General features: G+C 34.9%; 1 protein-coding gene across 4 annotated transcripts in view; it reads right to left on the reverse strand.

Moving 5' to 3' along the window:
• Positions 1–21361, reverse strand: part of LOC127851400 (neuronal acetylcholine receptor subunit alpha-6-like) — a 46614-nt gene that overhangs the window by 19463 nt on the left and 5790 nt on the right. Inside the window, exons 1-2 of one of the 4 annotated variants that reach the window (XM_052385165.1) lie at positions 12509–12791; positions 11403–12187 (exon numbers count right to left, since the gene is read on the reverse strand). The exons of 1 other annotated variant lie outside the window; for it this stretch is intronic. In XM_052385165.1, the coding sequence (XP_052241125.1) occupies positions 11403–11469 (67 nt within the window). In that variant the 5' untranslated portion in view covers positions 11470–12187; positions 12509–12791. Of the gene's footprint in view, positions 1–11402; positions 12188–12508; positions 12792–15960; positions 16041–21361 lie in introns of those variants that run through there. 2 more of the 4 variants (XM_052385167.1, XM_052385168.1) reach the window with 2 other exon arrangements.

Consider the following 21361-nt stretch of genomic DNA (forward strand, 5'->3'; position numbering starts at 1 on the left):
GCCCTTTTCCATCAACAATGCAGTAAAGTGCAACCATATTGTATCTGTTTCATGAATACAGTTTATCACAGCCTCATATGATGTGTCGCGATCTGCTGTACAAAGTATGTTCTTGACTTGAAAGAAGGCAGCAGGATGGAAGCTCTGTTCATAAGACAATACGGCTGAAAGAGAAGCATCTCCAGATTTTGACACCACCAGGAAACGCTGGAACAGAAGAGCAGGATAAAAAGCACGGTCAGAAGCGATCTTAACAGCCAAGCTATTCCCATTAGCGTTGGCTCTGTATTTTCTCGTAAATTTATAAGCAAAGACTGACTTTCCTATGATATCTCGTATGATCGTTTTTCACACCGCCTCATTTGGACGAACATTCATATCTGACCCAGCCACTATCCCATTGACCATGTTTCTCAGCTAGGTCAGCTGTGTATGGTGAGCAGGTTGTAATATGTGTCTGCATTTTTTCAAGATCAGAAGAATCCCCTTTGATGCACGCCTCAGTTGAGTCTTTGTGTTGTCGACTTGTAGTAAAGGTCAGTTCTGTGAAATCCTGCATCGCACTGTTGTGCTCGAATGTTGCAGATAGGGTCCACGGGGTTTGCATTTCTTCGGTCATTCCACTGCCGCAAGTTAGAACACATGTGCTCTATAAAAACATCATTAATGTTTGCTCAATGACAAGATCACATCCTAGCCCAGCCCAGCACAGATTTTCCCTACGAACAACGTGAAAATCAATACCAAACTTTCGATTAACATTCGGGTGCGTTGCCTCTAGGTTGCTTATTTGCTGCATATACATGTAGTAATAAGCAGAATGCAGGTAATGTACCAAGCAAAGATGGATAGCATATCGGGCACTGCCTGCTAATGCATCAGCCAACACACAGTACAATATGCTTGAATTTGTTATCATTAGCTGATAATTCAGCCATATTATGCGTGTCTTTGAGGTCATGGCAAGTTCATTGTTCTTCTTCTCTGTAGCCCTCTCGAATTTGATCAAAATCGCATAAAATGTATCATCTGCTAGCGTTGTTTTGCCCCTAAGAAGGGCAGAGTACAAATCCTTGGCATGATCGAGAAGTATCTGAATGTCTGGATCTTCCTGGGTCGTGGCTGTGTATGTACTTTTCAACAAAACGATGGTCCCGTGAAGCCCTAGACAGCTTTTCGTGTCAAAATGTGCACAATTGCATTTTCTCCATAGACAGCCTCAAGTATGTTTTTGAGAGCAGTTTCTTCCATGAGGGATCCTGTGCCTCCCCCCCCCCCACAAGTTCACACGTTTATGAAACATCCCAAATTCTGAACATTTTCAACTACATTGTGGCGTATCAATGATGATTTCGGCAGCCTTCCAATACAAGGGTTGGGCAAACGTTACAATGGTGTGAAGGTTGTGGCAAGGTTGCAAACTAAGCTTTATGTTGACAGAATGCACGCTTTGTCCCCATTGTTCATAATTATTAATCATAGGCAAGAATTTTGTTCTGATGCAAGATAGGCATCATTCCTTGCAAACTCAGTGTTGCCTGAAGCTGAAAACTATCGATCCTCTTGTCAAAATCATGAAATCGCAAACGATGGCATTTCACATAACACGCATCACCTCAAAAGTAATGGACTTGTGGTCCTTCGTATTGTGTCGTTGGACGCCATGTGAGATTTCTGTCTAACATAATACACTTAAACTATGTCTGACAACCTCAATGTGTTCTTTGCCCCTCGAAACCTCGGTATAGACACCAAAAGCATCAAATGTGAGAAGATAGTTATATAGTTATGATCATTAATAGGTTTTGGTGGCCATCTTGGTGGCCATTTTGGACGCCATGTTGGATTTGTGTGTACTGTTGTAAAGTAAAACAATGTCTGATGATCTTTATGTGTTATTGCCACTTGAAACCTAGGTATAGACACCAAATTCATCAAATTTGAGTGGATAGTTACATAGTTATGATCATTTACAGGTTTTGGTGACCATCTTGGCGGCCATTCTGGACGCCATGTTGGAATTGTGTGTAATATAATAAACTTAAACAATGTCTGATGATCTTAATGTATTCTTCGGCCCTTGAAACCTTTGTATAGCCACCAAAATAATCAAATTTTAGTGGATATTTACAAAGTAATGATCATTTATAGGTTTTGGTGGCCATCTTGGCGGCCATTTTGGACGCCATGTTGGATGTGTGTGTCCTATTGTAAACTCCGATGATCTTTACGTGTTCTTTGCCCCTTGAAACCTAGGTATAGACACCAAATTCGTCAAATTTGATTATAGTAACATAGTTATGATCATAAATAGTAATTTTTCCCCGATGTTGTTAGTTTCTCTTTAATATTCATGAATATGCAAATGAGATAAATATATAATTTGGTCTTTAAAATAAAGCACAATGTGAAGCCTTTGTTTAAACACTAATTTGTTTGTATTACGATAAGATATAATACACTAAAGATGTGATATAGTCGCCCTGGTCCGTTTTCCAATTTTGAGTGGCGTTGCCATGGAAACTGTTTGGTATGAACACTTTCAATTGAGTTTATCTTTGAGGACAAGTGAACTTACTTGATTTACTGAACAACTTGGTATAGGTGAAAATTATTCCCAGGGGGGGGGGGGGGGGGAAGGGTGCATGGAGACCCCTATTAGGTCATGGCCTAATCCAATTTTAAAATTAAATTAACAATCAGTGCGCCGACGTCACAGTCTTGATATTTATCACATTCTTATTAATACTGTCTTTATGGTTACAATTATCATATTTCGTAACGATGGTAGTGTATTATTAAGTTAGTATATGTCAACCAATTACTTGCGGTCTAATTGCGGTATATAATTAATCACATGACGGCTGTGGTAACAATATTTAGTACATCCCAGATGCTGTCCACCTGTGGACCGTGCTCTTGGAAAATTGGCCTTTATTAAAATGCGTAGTGTCGTCCAAGATTAGCATGTACAGTCCCAACATGCTACTCAGTGACGTAACTGTCCGCTTTTATAATCAAAGCGCTGAAGGCAATGAAGTTGTTCGCTGTTGTCGCCCTTGATTAGCATGTGCGCATTGCACAGGCTAATCGGTGTGCACAGGCTAATCTTATTTGACATGCATTAAACCCCGTTTTCCCTGAAAGCAGCCAATATGTACATATTTCAATGATAAACACTAGAGTGGCCAATATCGTCTTACAAGCTGGTAAATACACTCACTGAGTAGTAGAGCAGACGCTCCTAATCATTTTTATCTTCAGTGCAGACAGGCGGCGGTAATCGTTCCTAGCATTGTGGGTTACGGTTCTTAGCGTAGCTAAGGCTTCTAAGCACATACTGATTTGCAAAACATGGTCTGTAAATTTAGTCGGCCGCTATAGCGACCAACTAAAAATTATCGTGTAAAGGAAGTCTCTTCAAAACGAAAATGCAGTCCAAGCAGAAAATGTCGTCCCTGTGCGGTTAGTTTTTATCTCAGGAAACACTGACCAGTCTGTGATTCAAATTAATCGGCGGACAATTTGTTTTCATAACTCAACTCTCACCTTATTCAGATTGTTTTTAACTTTGTCCTTTTAAGCATGTTCAATTGTTGTGATATAAAGGTAATACTACAAGAGTAATAGAAATCTGATTGTTAAAACTGTTATGACTGGTGACGCTTATTTAATGTATCACAGTACGCACTATTACACGGTCATTGGATACATTTTTGTTAACCCACCATTGGGGCAAGGGCGTCATTCGACTCAGGCGTAGAATGCTACATGTAGCAAAATATATTGAACGTATTAACGAAGTTTTCCTTCTCAGTCTCCGTTACAAAAAAGACGCATACGTAAACATCTAAAATATGAGCTGATTTGACAGTAGTTACAAAAAGAGGCATTACAGTATTCCTAGAGCGTACAAAAGTTCAATAACAAGAAGATCGACCAACGATTTCCATTAAATTTCAATTTCTGTGTCGCTGTTTGGAGGCTTAACCAAGACTCTGACATTTGAGCTTAGAAACACAGATACATCTGACTAATGTAAACTATCTTATACGATAATTATATTTTTTGTTCCGTATATTTGCAGTCACACGAGACATTCGGTTAGAAGAAAATAATTTCTCATTTCTAATTTGTAGATCATTTAGATATTTTCGATATCTTAAAGCAAGAAACCTGTCCATTAATTTTAACGTGGCTTTATAAGATTTGAAAAAAGATAACGAACTAGCATATAAAATTCAGAAAAGATAATGTAGATGCAAACAATGACGGGACTTGCCATACATCGGCAATAAAAGGACGAAACATAACATGATACAAAAACTTGATACAGAAAACTTATCTTACCTGTATGTTTGTTACAAAACAAATACAAACACATTTAAACACATAGAGCATTACATTTCATAACATATATACTAGGTCTATAAAACATGTTTTCAATATGAAATGGCATATGTCTAAGACTACTTTTAATTGTGCTATAAACCCATTCATGCCTAGCGTCTAGAAAAAAGGCATTGGCAAACAGCGTAGACCGCGATGAGACGCCGCATGATGCGGCGTCTCACCAGGGTCTGCGCTGTTTGCTTAAAAAAATTTGTAATAAATATTCTTAATATAGAAATAAATATACTAGACATCCCTTATTTTGGAAATAAATTGATCCAATTTAGAAGGATGGGAGAGTCCAATAGGCATAAATGGATTAAATACAGAGGTTGAACAACATGTATACTCTATTCTAAGCATATCGAAGAGATAACGAAGCAGCTGAAGCTGTATTCCATACGCACGAATGTTTTAATTTGAATGCAGATAACATTTTGATCACTAAATGTCATGGCTTATCTGAGATACGCGCAAACATACGCATAGAAGACCACCCTGAACGGTAAAGACACTGTTTTTACTGGAATTTACATATTAACCCATTTATGCATAAAGGACGCTTCCATCCTTCTAAATATGATCAATTTATTTCCAAAATTAGGGATGTCTAGTATATTTATTTCTATATTTAGAATTTTTCTTACAGAAATTCCTTTAAGCAAACAGCGTAGACCCAGATGAGACGCCGCATCATGCATCATCTGGGTCTACGCTGTTTGCCAAGGCCTTTTATCTAGACGCTAGGCATAAAAGGGTAAACTATAGCGATAATTATAAACTTCATTTTCAATAACTTCGTTATGTAATTTGAGTTTAAACATTTAAAAATAGACTCATATAACACACATACTTCTAAATATAAAGTTATATAACCAAAGTTAAACTTCGGTTGTACCAGATAGACGACTTATTCCCAAACATCGCTACAACACACAACAACTTCAACGAAAATAAATACAACTTTGTTAACCGCATTGGGACGGTCAATTCAAAGCAATGGGTTTTCATTCCGCTTGTATGCCGCTCTTAACCTCAAACATGGACAGAGTCAGTCATAAACCATAAAAGGGCAAATCCATTAAAAGCAGTACATAACAGATTATTTCAGACATCAATATACAAGAAATACACTGTATTTAAATTATTTAATTAGATCTTTAACTCTAATTGGTATCAAAATAGTATTCAATTTCAACAAGAATAGCACTATTAGATTTTTTAGCACGATGGAATAGGTAAATATCCACGATACCGGTAATTCGCGTTTTGGGCATTCAATACTTAAATAGTTGTGTTTCAGTTTTAACAGTAGTTTCCAGAAAAGTCAGTTTTGAAGTTTGATACTTATGCACATGATGAGTTCAACGGGCTTTTAGTTCACAAAAAAATAATTATGTTTCTTTTATAACAGTAGTCTTTAAAATATCTCAGTTTGACAATAGACATACGAGATAAAGTGATGACCGTACATAAATGTTTTGAAAGTATACTGAAAGGTTGATATTTTATGTAGCATGAGCTTAAACATGGTCTAAGTTGTAAATATTATGTGTACCAAGCACATTATTTTATAACGCCAAGTAAGAAGCCTGACGCACAATCCATGCATTCATTAGGGGAAACTATTTGAGCATATAAATAGCAAAACACCAGACCTGGGCTGGTAATGAGAATTTAACAAGCTCCGCGTAGCACTGACCTTTTTATTGTCGGTTCGTCACGCTCGTGTTATTGTATATTTACTTTATTATTTTTAACTCAGTGAATTTCTTTGCACAGAGTTAATAAAACGCATGATGTTCTGTATCAGTATTGCGTTTTTGAAAAAATAAAAAAACAATAACACGAAACCTTTCTCCTCTTTCAATTTTAGCAAGGATGTAAGATCGGAATTTATATGAAAACAGCTGTTCTGTACTTTGCCTAATCCCTACTAACGTACTTCAATCGATGTTGCTTTTATATGTTCGGCAGTCAAATCGTACATAAAAAGGGCCTTTTCACAGATTGTGAAATGTATTGAAGTTTGTCATTAAATGCTTTATATTGATAAATGTAAATATTGGATCTAAAAAGCTCCAGTGAAAAACAAGAATACGATTTGAGAAAGTAAAAAGTAATCCTCAACTGGGCTTGAACCACTGGCCCCTGGAGTAAACGTCTATCGCTTAGATCACTCGGCCATCCGTGTTTAAAGACAATTATTATAACAGAACTCTCCAAATTATTCAATCGTTTCGCGTTGCAACGCTTTATAATTTTCAGGTTTTTTTAATAATCAAAAGATGCATATAATGGATATTTTAGAGCCTCTGGTAAATGTTCAGCATTACTTTTTCCTCACAAATATCATAACTACAACGAAAATTTGCGACTCTGAATTTTCTTTAAATTTTGTCAATGTACCAAAACGTGAAAACGCCCCTTTAATGTTTACTCGTGTTATCAAATGTGTGATTCTGTCTTCAATAATCATATTATGAAATGCGAACGATTGCACAAGTAACAAAGAATATAGAGAATAATAGGTTGGTGACGTGGATGGAGAACGGTTCTCCATGTGGCTCGTCGGAGGATCTTATCGGGTGAGCCGATCCACGTCACCAACCTATATTATTCTATTTATCATGTCCCAACTTTTCTGTTTATTTTGTGCTTTTTTCACCGTTTATTTACATTGTAAAAGAGTTTAACTGGAGAGTTTCGCTAGTATAATGACGTCATTTCGTAAAAAATGACGTCATTTCACAGTAAAACAGAGCAACTGACGGATATGCGACATCACGTGGTCAACTAGCCTTATATCTTTTGGGTTATTAGGTTACTTGGTTATCAGGCTGATTTAAAGGCATGTGACAGGATAAATTTAGATAATGGGGTCAATATGAAACCATTATCTGCTGCAGGGAACATAGGACAAAGATAAAATGCGCTGACGCCACAACTTGTTTAATTGTGTAGTTCGGGTATTTTGCCGTTTTCAACAGTATATCACAGCGGTCAGTTAAACAACTCTCACATTTTCTGAGTGAGCTGCTTTACCAGCACTATGTGCATTTACTCATGCCAGTAACTTACAGCCGCCTTGCTATAATCAGAGTTTGGGGTCGAAGAAAGAATTTCAGGACCAATCCGAACACAAGTTATGTGGCCGGGCCGGCGATCAAGCCCGCGATCATCTGATTGGTTGTTCAGCGCTTTACGAATTGAGCTACATTTTGTAGCTGGCCCGAACACTTATTTTCTTGTTAAATTGTGACGCTGATAATAGTTCAACATCGTAATTACTCCGACAATGATAAACGAAACTTTAAAATGTATGAAATATTTTGAAAAACGTCCATCGGACAAATGTAATTTCTTTTTGTTGAATACACCAAGTCATGACAAACCAAAAATTTATTTACGAATAAATGAGTAACAAAGCGGAAACAGATTTGTTTTCATCAATGTATTTGAAATTTGATGAGAACTTGTAATGCACACACACATGAACACTTCAAAAAAGAACAAACCAAACGAGACAATTGAATGAGCCTCGCTCTTTGAAAGTGGGCGTAATGCATGTGCGTAAGTGGAATCCCAGATTAGCATGTGCAGTCCGCACACGCTTATATAGGACGAAAAAAATGTATTTTTCTTTAAAATGAAGTCTCTTCTTAGAAAAATCCAGTTACGCCGAAAGGTGTCGTCCCTGATAACTCTGTATGAACTCCACAGGCCAATCAGGGACGACGCGTTACGAACATGCGTTAAGCCCTGATTTCCTATAACGAAGATAATCATTATTTCACGTACATGCACACGTATACACTAACTCGGTAACAGTGAAGACGATGCTTTAGGAGATCATTGCTATAGTAATTAATCTTTCTAGACGCACCATTAAAATCCACTTAGGGACGAGCGATATTAACATTTTCTTGTTATTAGTGTGGTCGTGAATGTCAAATTGATGCGTTCAAACTACGTGATGAATTAAGCAACAACATCAGTTGGGAGTAAGTGATATTGCAGATGTCTTCGTTTAGGAAAACCCGAATACCGTAGAGAAGCTAATGAAACCGTCCCACTGAGAATAGTTTTCTGCAATCAAACACAGGATGATTAATGGAATGCGGAAAGTAAATACTATGTAAAGTGGTGGTTTGCATGTTATTATGGCGGAATAAACTTTAGCGATACGACGATAGATTCGTGGAGTTTTATCATGAAAATAATCGTAGATTTTAATTAAATAAGATATTGCTATACCAGTATTAAAGTTATACATTTTTATTGAATTCCATTTGGAATACTCTATTTAGGCCACACACATAGTTGGCCGATATTATACCGCCCAACCATTAATACAATCAATATAATATAAAAGGGACGTTAGCGGTCACAAAGATGAAAGTAATCACGTGCACTTTTGGAATAGGATTTGTCAGCGGAGGCACTTAGACGCGATACGTGGTTCACTTCCGTTCCAATACCAATTAACGTCCAATTACATTACAAACAGTTGAAATACCATTTTAGAGGCTGATAATCGAGTTTCGATTCATTGCATTATCTTTTTTAACTGTATATTTGTTCAAATTGCACATTTTTTGTATTGCAGTTTAATTTTTTTAAGCAATATAAACACTGTGAAATTTAAATATTGTGCTTCTTCATATGCATAGGACGCATTTGTTTCTCAATAATTTTAACAGAAGTAAATTGAACAATTAAACAATTAGCGTAATTTCACATAGTTTAATATAGAACTATAATACAGGCACTGTTTTATGGACATTTAAAACATCACATACAGCACACTAATACTTATCGTTACAATCAATAGCAACAATTTTAAGTAACGAGTGGGTCGTTATTTGTATCCGCCCGGCAAATTTAACCCAATTATGCCTAGTGGACTCTCCCATCCTTCTAAATTGGATCAATTTATTTCCAAAGTTAGGGATGTCTAGTATATTTATTTCTATAATAAGAATATTTCTTACAGAAATTACTTTAAGCAAACAGCGCAGACTCTGATGAGACGCCGCATCATGCGGCGTCTCATCTGGGTCTACGCTGTTTGCCAAGGCCTTTTTTTTCTATACGCTAGGTCCGGGCCGATTTTGTATATCTGAACCCGATCGCCCGACGTAAAATGAGCAAAGTGTCGTCCACACTATGTCTTAGCCAATTGTACGTTATAAAAATCAAATCAAACAAAAAGCAAAAATAATAAATAAACGTAGCACACAATTGGAATAACGAACATATCGATTACAACTGTAACGGTAGGTTAGATGATCGATGACTAATTTTGAGCTTTAAAGTGTGTAATCAAGCAAAATATCATGAACGAAGCGCATTCGTCAATGGCAATTTTATGCAAATACTTAAAGGGGCCTTTTCACAGATTTTGGCATTTTTTTTAACTTATTCATTAAATGCTATATATTGATAAATGTAAACATTGGATCATAAAAGCTCCAGTAAAAAATCAAGAAAAAAATTAAAAAAGGGAAAAGAACATTGCCCGGAGCAGGTTTCGAACCAGTGACCCCTGGAGTCCTGCCAGAGTCCTGAAGTAAAAACGCTTTAGCCTACTGAGCTATTCCGCCGAGTACACATTCGTGACGTATTTTATACCTTATATAAGCAATCTTCGTAGTTTCACAAAATTTAACGACAAAAACAGAACTCTCCAAATTATTCAATCGTTTCGCGTTGCAACGCTTTATAATTTTTAGGTTTTAAAATCGTCAAAAGATGCATATAATGGCTATATTAGAGCATGGTTAATGTTCAGTATTACTGTTTCCTCACAAATATCATAACTAAAACGAAAACTTACGGATCTGAAACAACTTGTTTCAATTTTGTCAATTTACCAAAGCGTGAAAAGATCCCTTTAAAGCAATAAAAATGCAAGGATATACACTTCCATTCCCTGCCCCCCCCCCGCCCCCCCCCCCCCTTACATTAATTTAAATCTAATTGACATCACTATTTTTTTGGAAACGTATGAATTGAATGCTGACAATTATGATCAAAAACACGATTTAAGAAATGTCATGTCTGGACAACTTACTTTATTCATATAGACGTTTCCAATCATGCATGACAAACACACGATCCGATATATGTTTTAGATTTCTTCGATGCTTATTTAACTTTTCTTATCTAATATTTGACTGTTAAAAACAACTACGTCTTGTTTTGCGGTAAATTCGGAGAGAATAGCTTTAACTGATGTGTTCGTCATAAATTGCATAAATCAGCTTGGTAATACATTTAAGTGAAGAAACTTAATGGAATAAAATTTACAATAAATGATAGCATACGGAAGAGCTATGGCGGACGTTTATAATCGGCCTAAATAACACTTGTCTAAATAGCAATCTCGCAACCTTCCCTTTGTTATGTAAATATACCTTGTCTACATCAGTAACGTTATCATATGCAAGTGAAATAATTAACTAGAACTTGGGGTAAGGATCTGGTAACAGTGCTGTCCCAGTGTTTATGTGCATATACATGTTCAGCTTAATGTGACATTATTATACAGTTGAGCCGTGCTTTGTGAAAAGGGGGTAAGATGCATGTGCGTAATGTGTCGTCTCAAATTAGTATGTGCAGTCTGCACGGGCTAATCAGGGACGAAACTTTCCGCTTTGATGATATTTTTCGTTTCAAGAAAGTCCCTTCATAGCAAAAACCAAGTATAGGCGGAAGGTGTCGTACCTGATAAGCCTGTGCGGACTGCACTGGCTAATCTGAGATGACACTTTACGCACATGCATTAAACCCCTTTTTTACAGAGCACGGCCCCTATTTTTGCTTATCAAGAGCAGAAATATGTGCGTTTTGGTATCTGACATGTACACTTTTTAAAAGAATTTTGTTAACATTTTGTTCGGCAACGTTTTAATAAAGTGGAAATTTCCAGATAAAAGACTATCATAAAGTGTATTTTACGATTCTTTTTAAACACAGCCAAAGATAACCAGCATGCCCCAACGTACCTCGATATGCCATATCCACAGGTCTGAAAAATCCCAGAATTGTAATTGTAAGCGGAATGAATATCATCTTCTAGGACAACTTGACTCAACACAATCTTTTATTCCAACGTAGCTGGTAGTTGAACGTAATATTACTTTTGCTTGTTAGTGTGAATGGTAACGATTCAGCATAGGAAAAGCGCTCACGTGAGCCTTCGTACTATTATACTATAATTGTATCTTCTCTCCTCGACACTTGAAACGCAGATCTACATACACGCGAATGTCAATAATTTATGGTCTTGTCTTCATTAGCGTTAACACACAATGGAAAAATAAATATATATCTTAATGGCATTTAAACCTTATGTAGGTTATCCACTATGAACGTACGCTTATTTGTCACTGTTACTGCAAGCACTTAGTTAATAATAATATAATTTGCACGTTGTTCTTTTTGTCATCTTTCACAGAACAATGTTCATATTATTTATTTTATCAATTAACAAGTTGCGATACCATCTCCATCTATCCAACGGCGGTCTTGAAATAAGTATTTAATTTTTCCTCAAACACAATTGTACTTTCATCGTGTACTCCAACACTATCTTGAATCTTGACTTGAATTCGATATTACTCATCTTGCCATACGCACCCACTAAATGCGGCTTCCGGCGCTAACGATCTTAATGGAAGACTGGAAGGGTTTATCACGCTTGTTGGGATAAGATTTCAATTTCCTTTGATATCGTTACATTTCCAAAATAACGAGAAAAACGGTTTCTATGATGGTCATTTAATGCGATCTGCAAGTGATAATGTATTTGATAAAGATGATATATGTTATTTCAGAGGAAGATCGTGTTATCAAATCATGAATGTTCATTAATGTTTCTTCACGAGTGGCGGAAATAATGAGTACAAATAACAGTATATTTACACGGATGACATGATTATACGGGCGTTGACCGTTCATACATATGAAAATTTAGACATACAATTACATAAGAATACCACATATGGATGCGTCTCAATTGCCACGCGACATATATTTTCGCATTGCTATTTACGACCTTGAACAAATCAAAAACACTTTGACATATGCTAAATCACATGTAAATACATACCTCAGGAAAAATTATATCAATGACATCATAATTGTGTAGCGAATCGCACTTAATATTATCGCAATATTTGTTTTTCTTCGCAACCGTTCCAGAATTAAGTCATTACTCAAATATCTGCCCTGAATACTCTTCAGTGGGTATAAGCCGAAGACTGGTTCACTACATATAGTGACAGTCTTTACCAAACACAATTTTCGTGAACATAACCCGTCTTAAATATATTGCCGAATCTCAGATTACTGTCGAATTTATTTGCTTTGATCTTTTCAATATCTTATTGTTATTATTATCCTGACAAATCACAAACGCTTGTTAAAAAATATTTGTTTTAAGAATTATAGTTGGCATCTCTATTCTTCCAGTATTCTCGCGGTATTTTAATAACGACACCCTACTGTTTATTTGTCAGAATTCGTGACGCATTTTCCATTCGCTCTCAGAAAAAAGTTTTACGTGTGATCATGAGCAATATTCTGGTAAGCTGTCCTTGATATCCATCAGAAACACATTTATTCACAAAATTTAAAGATATTCCGATCTAACTTTTTAGTCTTTTAGCTTTAATTTTAAACGTATTTACTCCTCGTCTGCCCGCACTTTACCGATATCCCGAAAGGTTACATATCTCTATAATAAGTTTAGGCCTAAAACCACAAAATCCGATACCGTTGGATTTTCGTACCACAATCTTACGTAAAAAATCTTTCAGATTCGAAATCAACAAAAAACATACATACATTGTCTGCATTATTGATCAAATTTTAAGATATTTGTTGGTTTTCCGTTTTTAGAAGCTGTTCTGCCAAGGCAAGAGCTGGGCATCACACAAGCCATTCTATCCATCAAAACTGACAGTTTTGGTTTACAGAAATCAACAAAGGAGGGATTCCTGAACTATCAAAATTTCCAAGCTATACACACAGTTATTATCTGTGGTGATCTTTATTGGTTCTGTTGGTTTACTTGGATGGAACATGTGTGAACTTTTATAGAACTTTGAAGTCTGTATCTGTCTATCTATAAACAAAAATCAGCTATGGTATAATAAGATCAGATGTGCAAAAAAAGTCAAAGGGTTGTAAAATTAACAATTTGAAGGCAATTATGCTGAAAAAATATGAAAGTTCCCATGCAAATTGTGTCTGTATATCGACAAGTGTCTCCAAATAAATGTCAAACTAGTAATACAAAACTTACCACAAGTATGTAAAAGAACTAAGTATCTGTTGTGATCATTTTTTGTAAGATAGTGTAATTCTAAACAGTAGCAAATAGCTTGTTTAGTAAATGCATAATGCAATTAATATGATTTCCTTTCTATTGTGTAATTGATAAATTGGTTGTTACTTGTAAATCCATGATAATGTTTTATGGCTAGTACAAAACCAGCATTGTTAATTTTGTGAAAGGTAATAAAATAACACCACTTTGTAATTTCATATACGTAAATATTCTTGTACTGTAGGTTGATGACAGTGTTTGAGTATTACTTATTTTGTAACTATTATTTTATGTGCAAATAAATGATGTGAAGTGTTTTGTATTTCCACACAATACCACATACCTTTTTATATATGTACTGTGTTAAGTGTCATTTGAATATTTAAATAAAAAAAATATGGATGATATAACATGATGCATTCTAATATTTGCATTCAAACTGTAACTATAGAGCTAAGTGTATGCAGTTGAGACTGTGATTTAAGATTTGCTATAAAATGGCTAGTTTTTTAGTGGCGACAAATTTTAAACTATTAAACAATAGTTTGCGAAAGAAAATTAGAAGATACCTGTATTTATTAAATATTTAAATTGCGAAACTAGTATGTTGTTATGCTGTTACACATAATTATACATTGATAATAAATAAGAAGACAATAAGCGTTGTTAACGTTTCCCAACAGAAGAAATCATTTTTCTGATGAAGTCATTGTTATACAGACGAGAGCTCAAGGCATGGCTTTCAATACGTAGTGTGTTTTATTTGACAGTCTTAAACTTATTGGATTAAAAAAAATCCCGTCAATTTGTCAATCAAAATTGATTTGACACATCACATGATTTTGATTATGTTAAATCAGTGTACTGTATGCTAAATGCAACTGCTTTAGCAAGCTGTCAAGTTGAATCGAGACATTTGATGAAACAAGCTGTATCCTGGGTAGGACCAGTACTTAGTGTCTATATGACATACCATGACGTCGAAAGTCTACAAGACCTACTAGGTAGAACGAGAAATGTACTTCGACGTACAATTTTCACCGACCCTTGAGTGTTAGCCAATCAGAAGACACCTTACATCTGTTGCTTTTAGAGGTATTTGACTTTGAACATTATTATTATTATTATTTATACCAAATTATGCGACGATCGACCGCTTACTCAAACATATTGTGCGTATTTATTAAACATTATTATTATTATTATTTATACCAAACTATGCGACTATCGACCGCTAACTCATAGATATTGTGCGTATTTATTGACCTGGCGTGGCGGAATGAACCTCTGACTTATGCAAGTTATGGTTATCACAAAATACGACCAACAGGGAGGTTATTGTACATTATTTATCCCGTTAATTTTTGGTAACTGTTTGGTTACCGTTGGGAATTTCCTACACAGTAATGCGCTGGACGGTCGTGATACTTCGCCCCGCATGATCGATAAATACTCACACTATGCTGAATCATTTTAATTTTAAAAGGTAACAATTGAATTTTCTTCAAATTTGTATATAATATATTTCAATGCATTAAATACTTGAAACTTCTATGTGTTTTTTTGCCATTCTGATATTTTTATTCATTTTGTCCTCAATTAAAAAAGAGATTTTAAACATTTATTATGAATAAATCTGAAGGAAAAGCGGCCCAAGAGACAAGTTTTTTGATTGGCTGTTCAGAAAATGTACAAACATGTATGTCGAAGTACAAATTGTACTTTTTTATGATGTTCAAATATATACGTCGAAGTGTATTTTATATGTGTATGTTGACGTACAATTATTGTACTTCGACGTACATTTCTCGTTTCACATTGTAGGTCTTCTTGACTTTCAACCCAAATGGTACGCCGTAGTATATCTTTAGGATTATCTTAAGAATGCAACCACTTAAGGGAACAATACTGAGACCTTCCTATGACTAAGCCAGTTAGCAGACACCCCACCCACTATACCACAGCCACTGAACCAGCTTTAATTTCCTGTGGCTAGATTTTTTTTATAAAAGATGCTAGATCTTTAAGCTAGCTTAACTCGTTTTAAGATTGATTTTTTTTTTTGGATGCATTACTTAATTATTGCAACAATTATAATATTTTTAACACAATCATGTCCATATATATATTAAAAATACATGGTTATCAAATAAACTTAAAAAGTCTTTGCCCGTAAATTAGGTAGCACCTATAATCATATTACTATCCTTCACTGAAATCAACGCATTTACTTTTTAGCGAGCGAAGCTCACATTACGGTAACACCTGTATTTGACTGTAGATCTACAGGTTGTTGTTTTGAAGTTTGGTATCTGCGCGCGCAATAACCGGATATCCGCAATATCCGAAACCGGAACTGGAAATGTTCGAAGTAAATAACCAGCGTCTCCTGATTGATCATAATGATAAAAAAGATAAGAATGATCAAATTTACGGCTTTTAAATATTTTAAAATTCTTCTCTGTATTTATTGTTACTATAGCGCTATATCACATATCGTTACTATAAATAGTAACAAAATGACGTCGCGAGCGGGCCGTTAATCATATCTAGCGGGCCAATATAAATTATATCAGCCCTAGGGCCGATTTTTCATATCAGAAAAGAATGGGATCGCGCGGCTAATACTGAACAATATGGCGTCCACAATCAGTCTTAGCCATAAAGAAGTTAAACATCATCTACTGGTTATTGTTCTACCAGGGCTTTTTTTCCTGACTTTGTGAAGCGGCCCTAACCCCCTTACTTTGTGAAAAAATGAGTCGCGAACTTTTCAAAATTGTGAAAAAATGAGTTGCAATCTTTTCAAAATTGTGACAAATTGAGTCGCGAACTTTTCAAAATTGTGAAAAATTGAGTCGCGAACTTCTTAAAATTGTGAAAAACTGAGTCGTGAAATTATTAAAATTGTGAAAAACGGCCCATTTTATAAAAATTCACGGCCATGTTAGGTTTGTGAATTGTCCTTTTCAAAATTGTGAAATGTCCTTCCACGGCCACTCATAAAGGAGGAAAAAAAGCCCTGGTTCTACTCACCGAAGTTGTGTTATAACCATGTTTTTTTTCGTAAAATTTAATTTGCTTCCATGACGAAGTAAATTCTGGACACATTTCTTCATCGCCATCCATCTTTTCCATTTAAAAGGACTGGATGTAAGCAGGCAATTCTTTGAGGATAGACATTCTTTGATCGACTGACAAAGGAAGGACGTATTCATCAAAGAAATTACCCTTTTAACCATTCACTGACGCTTATCTTAAATTTAGGCATAATCCATCAATTGTTCAACAAAACATCGCCTTATTCGAGTCGACATTTTAACGAAATCGAAAATGCAGTCTCACCAGTTTCATTCCAGTTTTATATCCCAACACTGTTATTCACATTCATAATATTATATTAATCCATCGTAAACACACACACTAATCGTTCGATGCTTAACAAAATATTCAACTGTTACATAAAACACTCCAAGTCCGATTTGTTGTTGTCCTAAAATCCAGAGAGTCTAGGTAGTTTCGTCATTGAAATGACGTCACATGAGGTACGTCATAAACTGCGTAATCAATTAAATGAAAATAAAAGTACGGAAAGCTGTTTCTGTATAAATGTTCGTGGAGGACCAAAATAGTATGATATGTGATATAAACGATAACACACGACAGAGCTGGGCCGGGCGTCTACAATCGGCCCTTGCCGAATAATGGCCCTCGGGCCGTTATGTCGGCAGCGGGCCGATTATAGACGCCCGGCCCAGCTCTGCCGTGTGTTATTGTCTAAATATTTCGAATAAAGCATCAGCATTCTTCGTGTAAAACATGTGTCTTCATTCAGGGACTTCCCCGTTCGATGACGTCATCACCAAATTTATCCAAGTAACAAATGACGTCACCGTTGTGTGTGTACATAGCAAGTGTCAACAACGACGGCTACTCGCATTTTTTATATAAAATGATGACAAAACAAGTAAAAAAAGTGCTATTATTTATTGGACGATTGCCATTGAGGAACAAACACACGATTGGTTCGGCATGTACGCAGGTACCAACTTTTTAAAACAACAACCTGCACAGTCAAATACTCGATTTCATAATCATTTCATATAGTGTATTTATTTTTCTTTCACTGTCTTAGTCATGCATTACATTTAAATTTAAAGGTGGTAAATCACATTTGAGTATCATTTCAACATGACCAAACTTTATTATCTCATCAAAAATTATATATCAGTGGTTATATTCTAGATATCTATTCTCTTCTATTGAAAAACAACAACAAGAATTAAGCTTAATTTTTATGACTCACAAAATGGCATGATTCAAACAAATATTGCTACCTTTGACAATATCGCATAGTGAGGGAGATAGTGCCCTTATTGATATCTGAGCTAACCTTTCTGGTAAAGAACATTCTAAATTAATTATTTGATTATTACGACAAATAGTGCTATATTTATAGATACTATAAAATTTGATTGATTCAAGCAATCAAAAGATGTGATCCATGTGATCAAATGTGATTAATCATATTTAAAACATAAATTCAAATCAGATATAAATAACTTTGAGGTGGGTGACGTGACAGTTGCTACCTGTAGTGCGGTGGCTGACTTGACAGTCTTTACCTTGAGTACGGTGGGTGACGTGATAGTCGCTACCTAGAGTACGGTGGGTGACGTGACTGTCGCTAAATGACTTTTAAACAGTAGTTAGGAATATACAAATTAAATTAATCCTAGTATTTTGGTTATTAAAAAAATATACTTACAAGTGTAAAATTATCAAAGTGTTATATAAATGGTATTAAATAACATGTTTTGGTGGGTGACATAATTATCACTGACCTACCTTGCATTTATTCCTCAATTATGGTAATTTGAAGTTACTTTAAATGTTCAAAAAAACCTGGCCCTTGTGATATCTTAGTACAGTATGCAACATGGAAAAATCATTGCTGATGCCAGTGACGATGATGTGCACCTGAAAATTATAATTGAGAAGGTAGCAACAGTTGGATGTTCTAAATTTTTACACTGTTTAATCTAGTTTATTGTTTAGTGTTTTAAAAAGGTAATGCCAAGGACATACATACTAGATTAATATATATGTCCTTGGTATGTACCAATCTTTGTTTACTGCACAATTTGTTGATAGTTTCATATGTTACGCAACTTTCACTTTCGATCTATCTTCTCTTCAGGTATACATAATTATCGAAGTATAGGTCACTTTATGGTTTAGATAATTACTTAAAAAAATATTAGAGTTATTTAGTTGCAAGGACTGTTCTGTTGCTCTTATCCGCAGTTGGTATTCGAACCATATATACTTTACTAGATTTGTGCAAAATGAGGTGAACTATAAACAGTCGGCAAATAAGCACCGTTTTTACAAAAAGAAGCTTTTATGGGCTTTTCAAACATTACCTCATGTGAGCTTTGGAACTGACAATATACTGTTTTTAATTATAACAAAATATTAATTAAATGTTATTCTTTGTAAAATTTTCCTAAGCAAGGTAATCATGCTATTATACAGCATTTCAGTTTACCTATATATTTTTCAAAAGGTCAGATTGCTTAATTGGTAGAGCAACCCAAGCCAATATCATATGATCATTATCATCAGATGGCTCATGGGTGGATTCGGGTTCGAATCCCGATCTGACCTTCGTAGGTAAACCTGTGGTTGCAAGGCTGGCAACTGATAGTGTGACAATCTGTTTTGGGCGGGGGTTTGGGCTAAACGTTCTGTTCATCAGGTCACATGAAACCCTTTAATATGGTCCGTTTGTTGTTTAATTGCTGATTAACATAATAATTAAAAGTTCATTTCCTTATTTTTTATACCAGTGCCTATAGTATTACCAGTCTTTGAGAACTCCACGTACGTTCTTCTGTTAGGAAGTGCCTATAATAATTATATTTAAATATCATCTTTATTAAATAATTATATTTAAATATCATCTTTATTAATTTTTTTTGTTAGTTTCTTCTATTAAACATTAATCGAGCTCGCTTTGAGGCTTTGCCTTATTTCATATTATTGGATGCTTTAATATCCCAATGAATTTATTAAATGCGTGAAATGTGATTAAATGTAATTTTCTCTACTGAATGTACATTTTACAATGTATTTATATTAGTTTATTCAATATATAATAATTAATTAATTTGTGTTTCTTCTAACTTCATTTTTTGAAAGGCGCATTATAATTGTATTATTATGTAAACCAAATAACATTGATTTATTTATGTTAGTGACTCAATCCCTTTAATTATTAAAAGTGTAACAGGAATGCTTTATATTTTCGTAAACAGACAAGGTTTGTATGCTGTCTTTAAAGGGCATTTAACTACAAACGTGGATAGTCATGAAAATGAATACACGTCAGCATCACTGCCTCTTGTTTACAAACGCGTTATATTATAGCTAATTTGGCGTTAACTGGACATGTGCGGAAATGAGCCATTTGATGTTAGTGCACTTTGACAGAGCAAACTCCTCGTGTTAACTATTTAACTTTCATTTTTGTGATAGCTATTGTCATTTTTTTCTGTTGTATAGAAGTTAACTTTTAATTATGCCACAATGACACCAAGTGACTTGTAGTTTGTACAAAACTGATTCAATGCACATAATCAATGTAAAATGCGGAACTGATTGCAACAATAGTTTACGTCTATGGTTCATCAAGTATTATGCATTATCATTATGGAAATGGAATAAGGTCAACTTTATTCTTTTACAGAGTATATACATATTTTATTAAGTATTTATTGTGCTTGTATAATATCCATTCATATAAGTTGCGCTCGAAGCTTCATGTAAGTAATGACACAAGTCGTTGAAACACCGAATATATAGTTAACATTAGAAACACCAAATAAATATATAACATACAATTTTGTGTAATTCAAATTATTTTCCGTTTTAATCATCCACGAGTAAAATGAAATATCGCAATATTTCAACCTTATTACATTTTTGTCCACATTTAATTTTTCATCACGAGCTTGATTTAAGCAAAGTCTGTTTTGTTTCTCACAAAACATCAGAAGTGTCAGTTACTCTTATCTCCTACCGAAGCTCAATTCACCGTGCAGACTTTGGTCCTCGCCTTGACACTAAATACCAGACATAACCTTCACATGTCAATCTCTAATTGTCCGAAATGCAATATAATGACGCGTCTAGGAAAACTGGTTATCATAAAATGAACATGGATTACCTACCTCTCGTTCCATACTTATTAAAAAAAATGCTCGGAACCAATTGCAAAACGTTGTTATTTATGTTTTATAGTAGATAAAAACGTGGCGTATAAAAGGGGTGTACTCACTCCTAAATATAAGGCCGGTAAATTCTTATCTCATATCTGTTAGTGCTATTTTTCTTAAGCTATGTTTAAATATGATGTCATGCCAGAAGATATGTAACAAGAAACGACATTTTTACTATTCAATCGTCATATAACAGTTATTAAACATGAGGTATGAACATAAAGTTGCAAAATGGTAGCAAAAACTAAACATTTGACATAACTTTTCTTTTTAATAAACAAATTTAAAGTTCCAATGTAAATATAATCATTACATGCATTTTGCTATTAATAGTGTTCAGTTTTACCAC

The sequence above is a fragment of the Dreissena polymorpha genome, chromosome 11 (assembly GCF_020536995.1).
Source record: "Dreissena polymorpha isolate Duluth1 chromosome 11, UMN_Dpol_1.0, whole genome shotgun sequence".
NCBI classification, from domain to species: Eukaryota; Metazoa; Mollusca; class Bivalvia; order Myida; family Dreissenidae; genus Dreissena; species Dreissena polymorpha.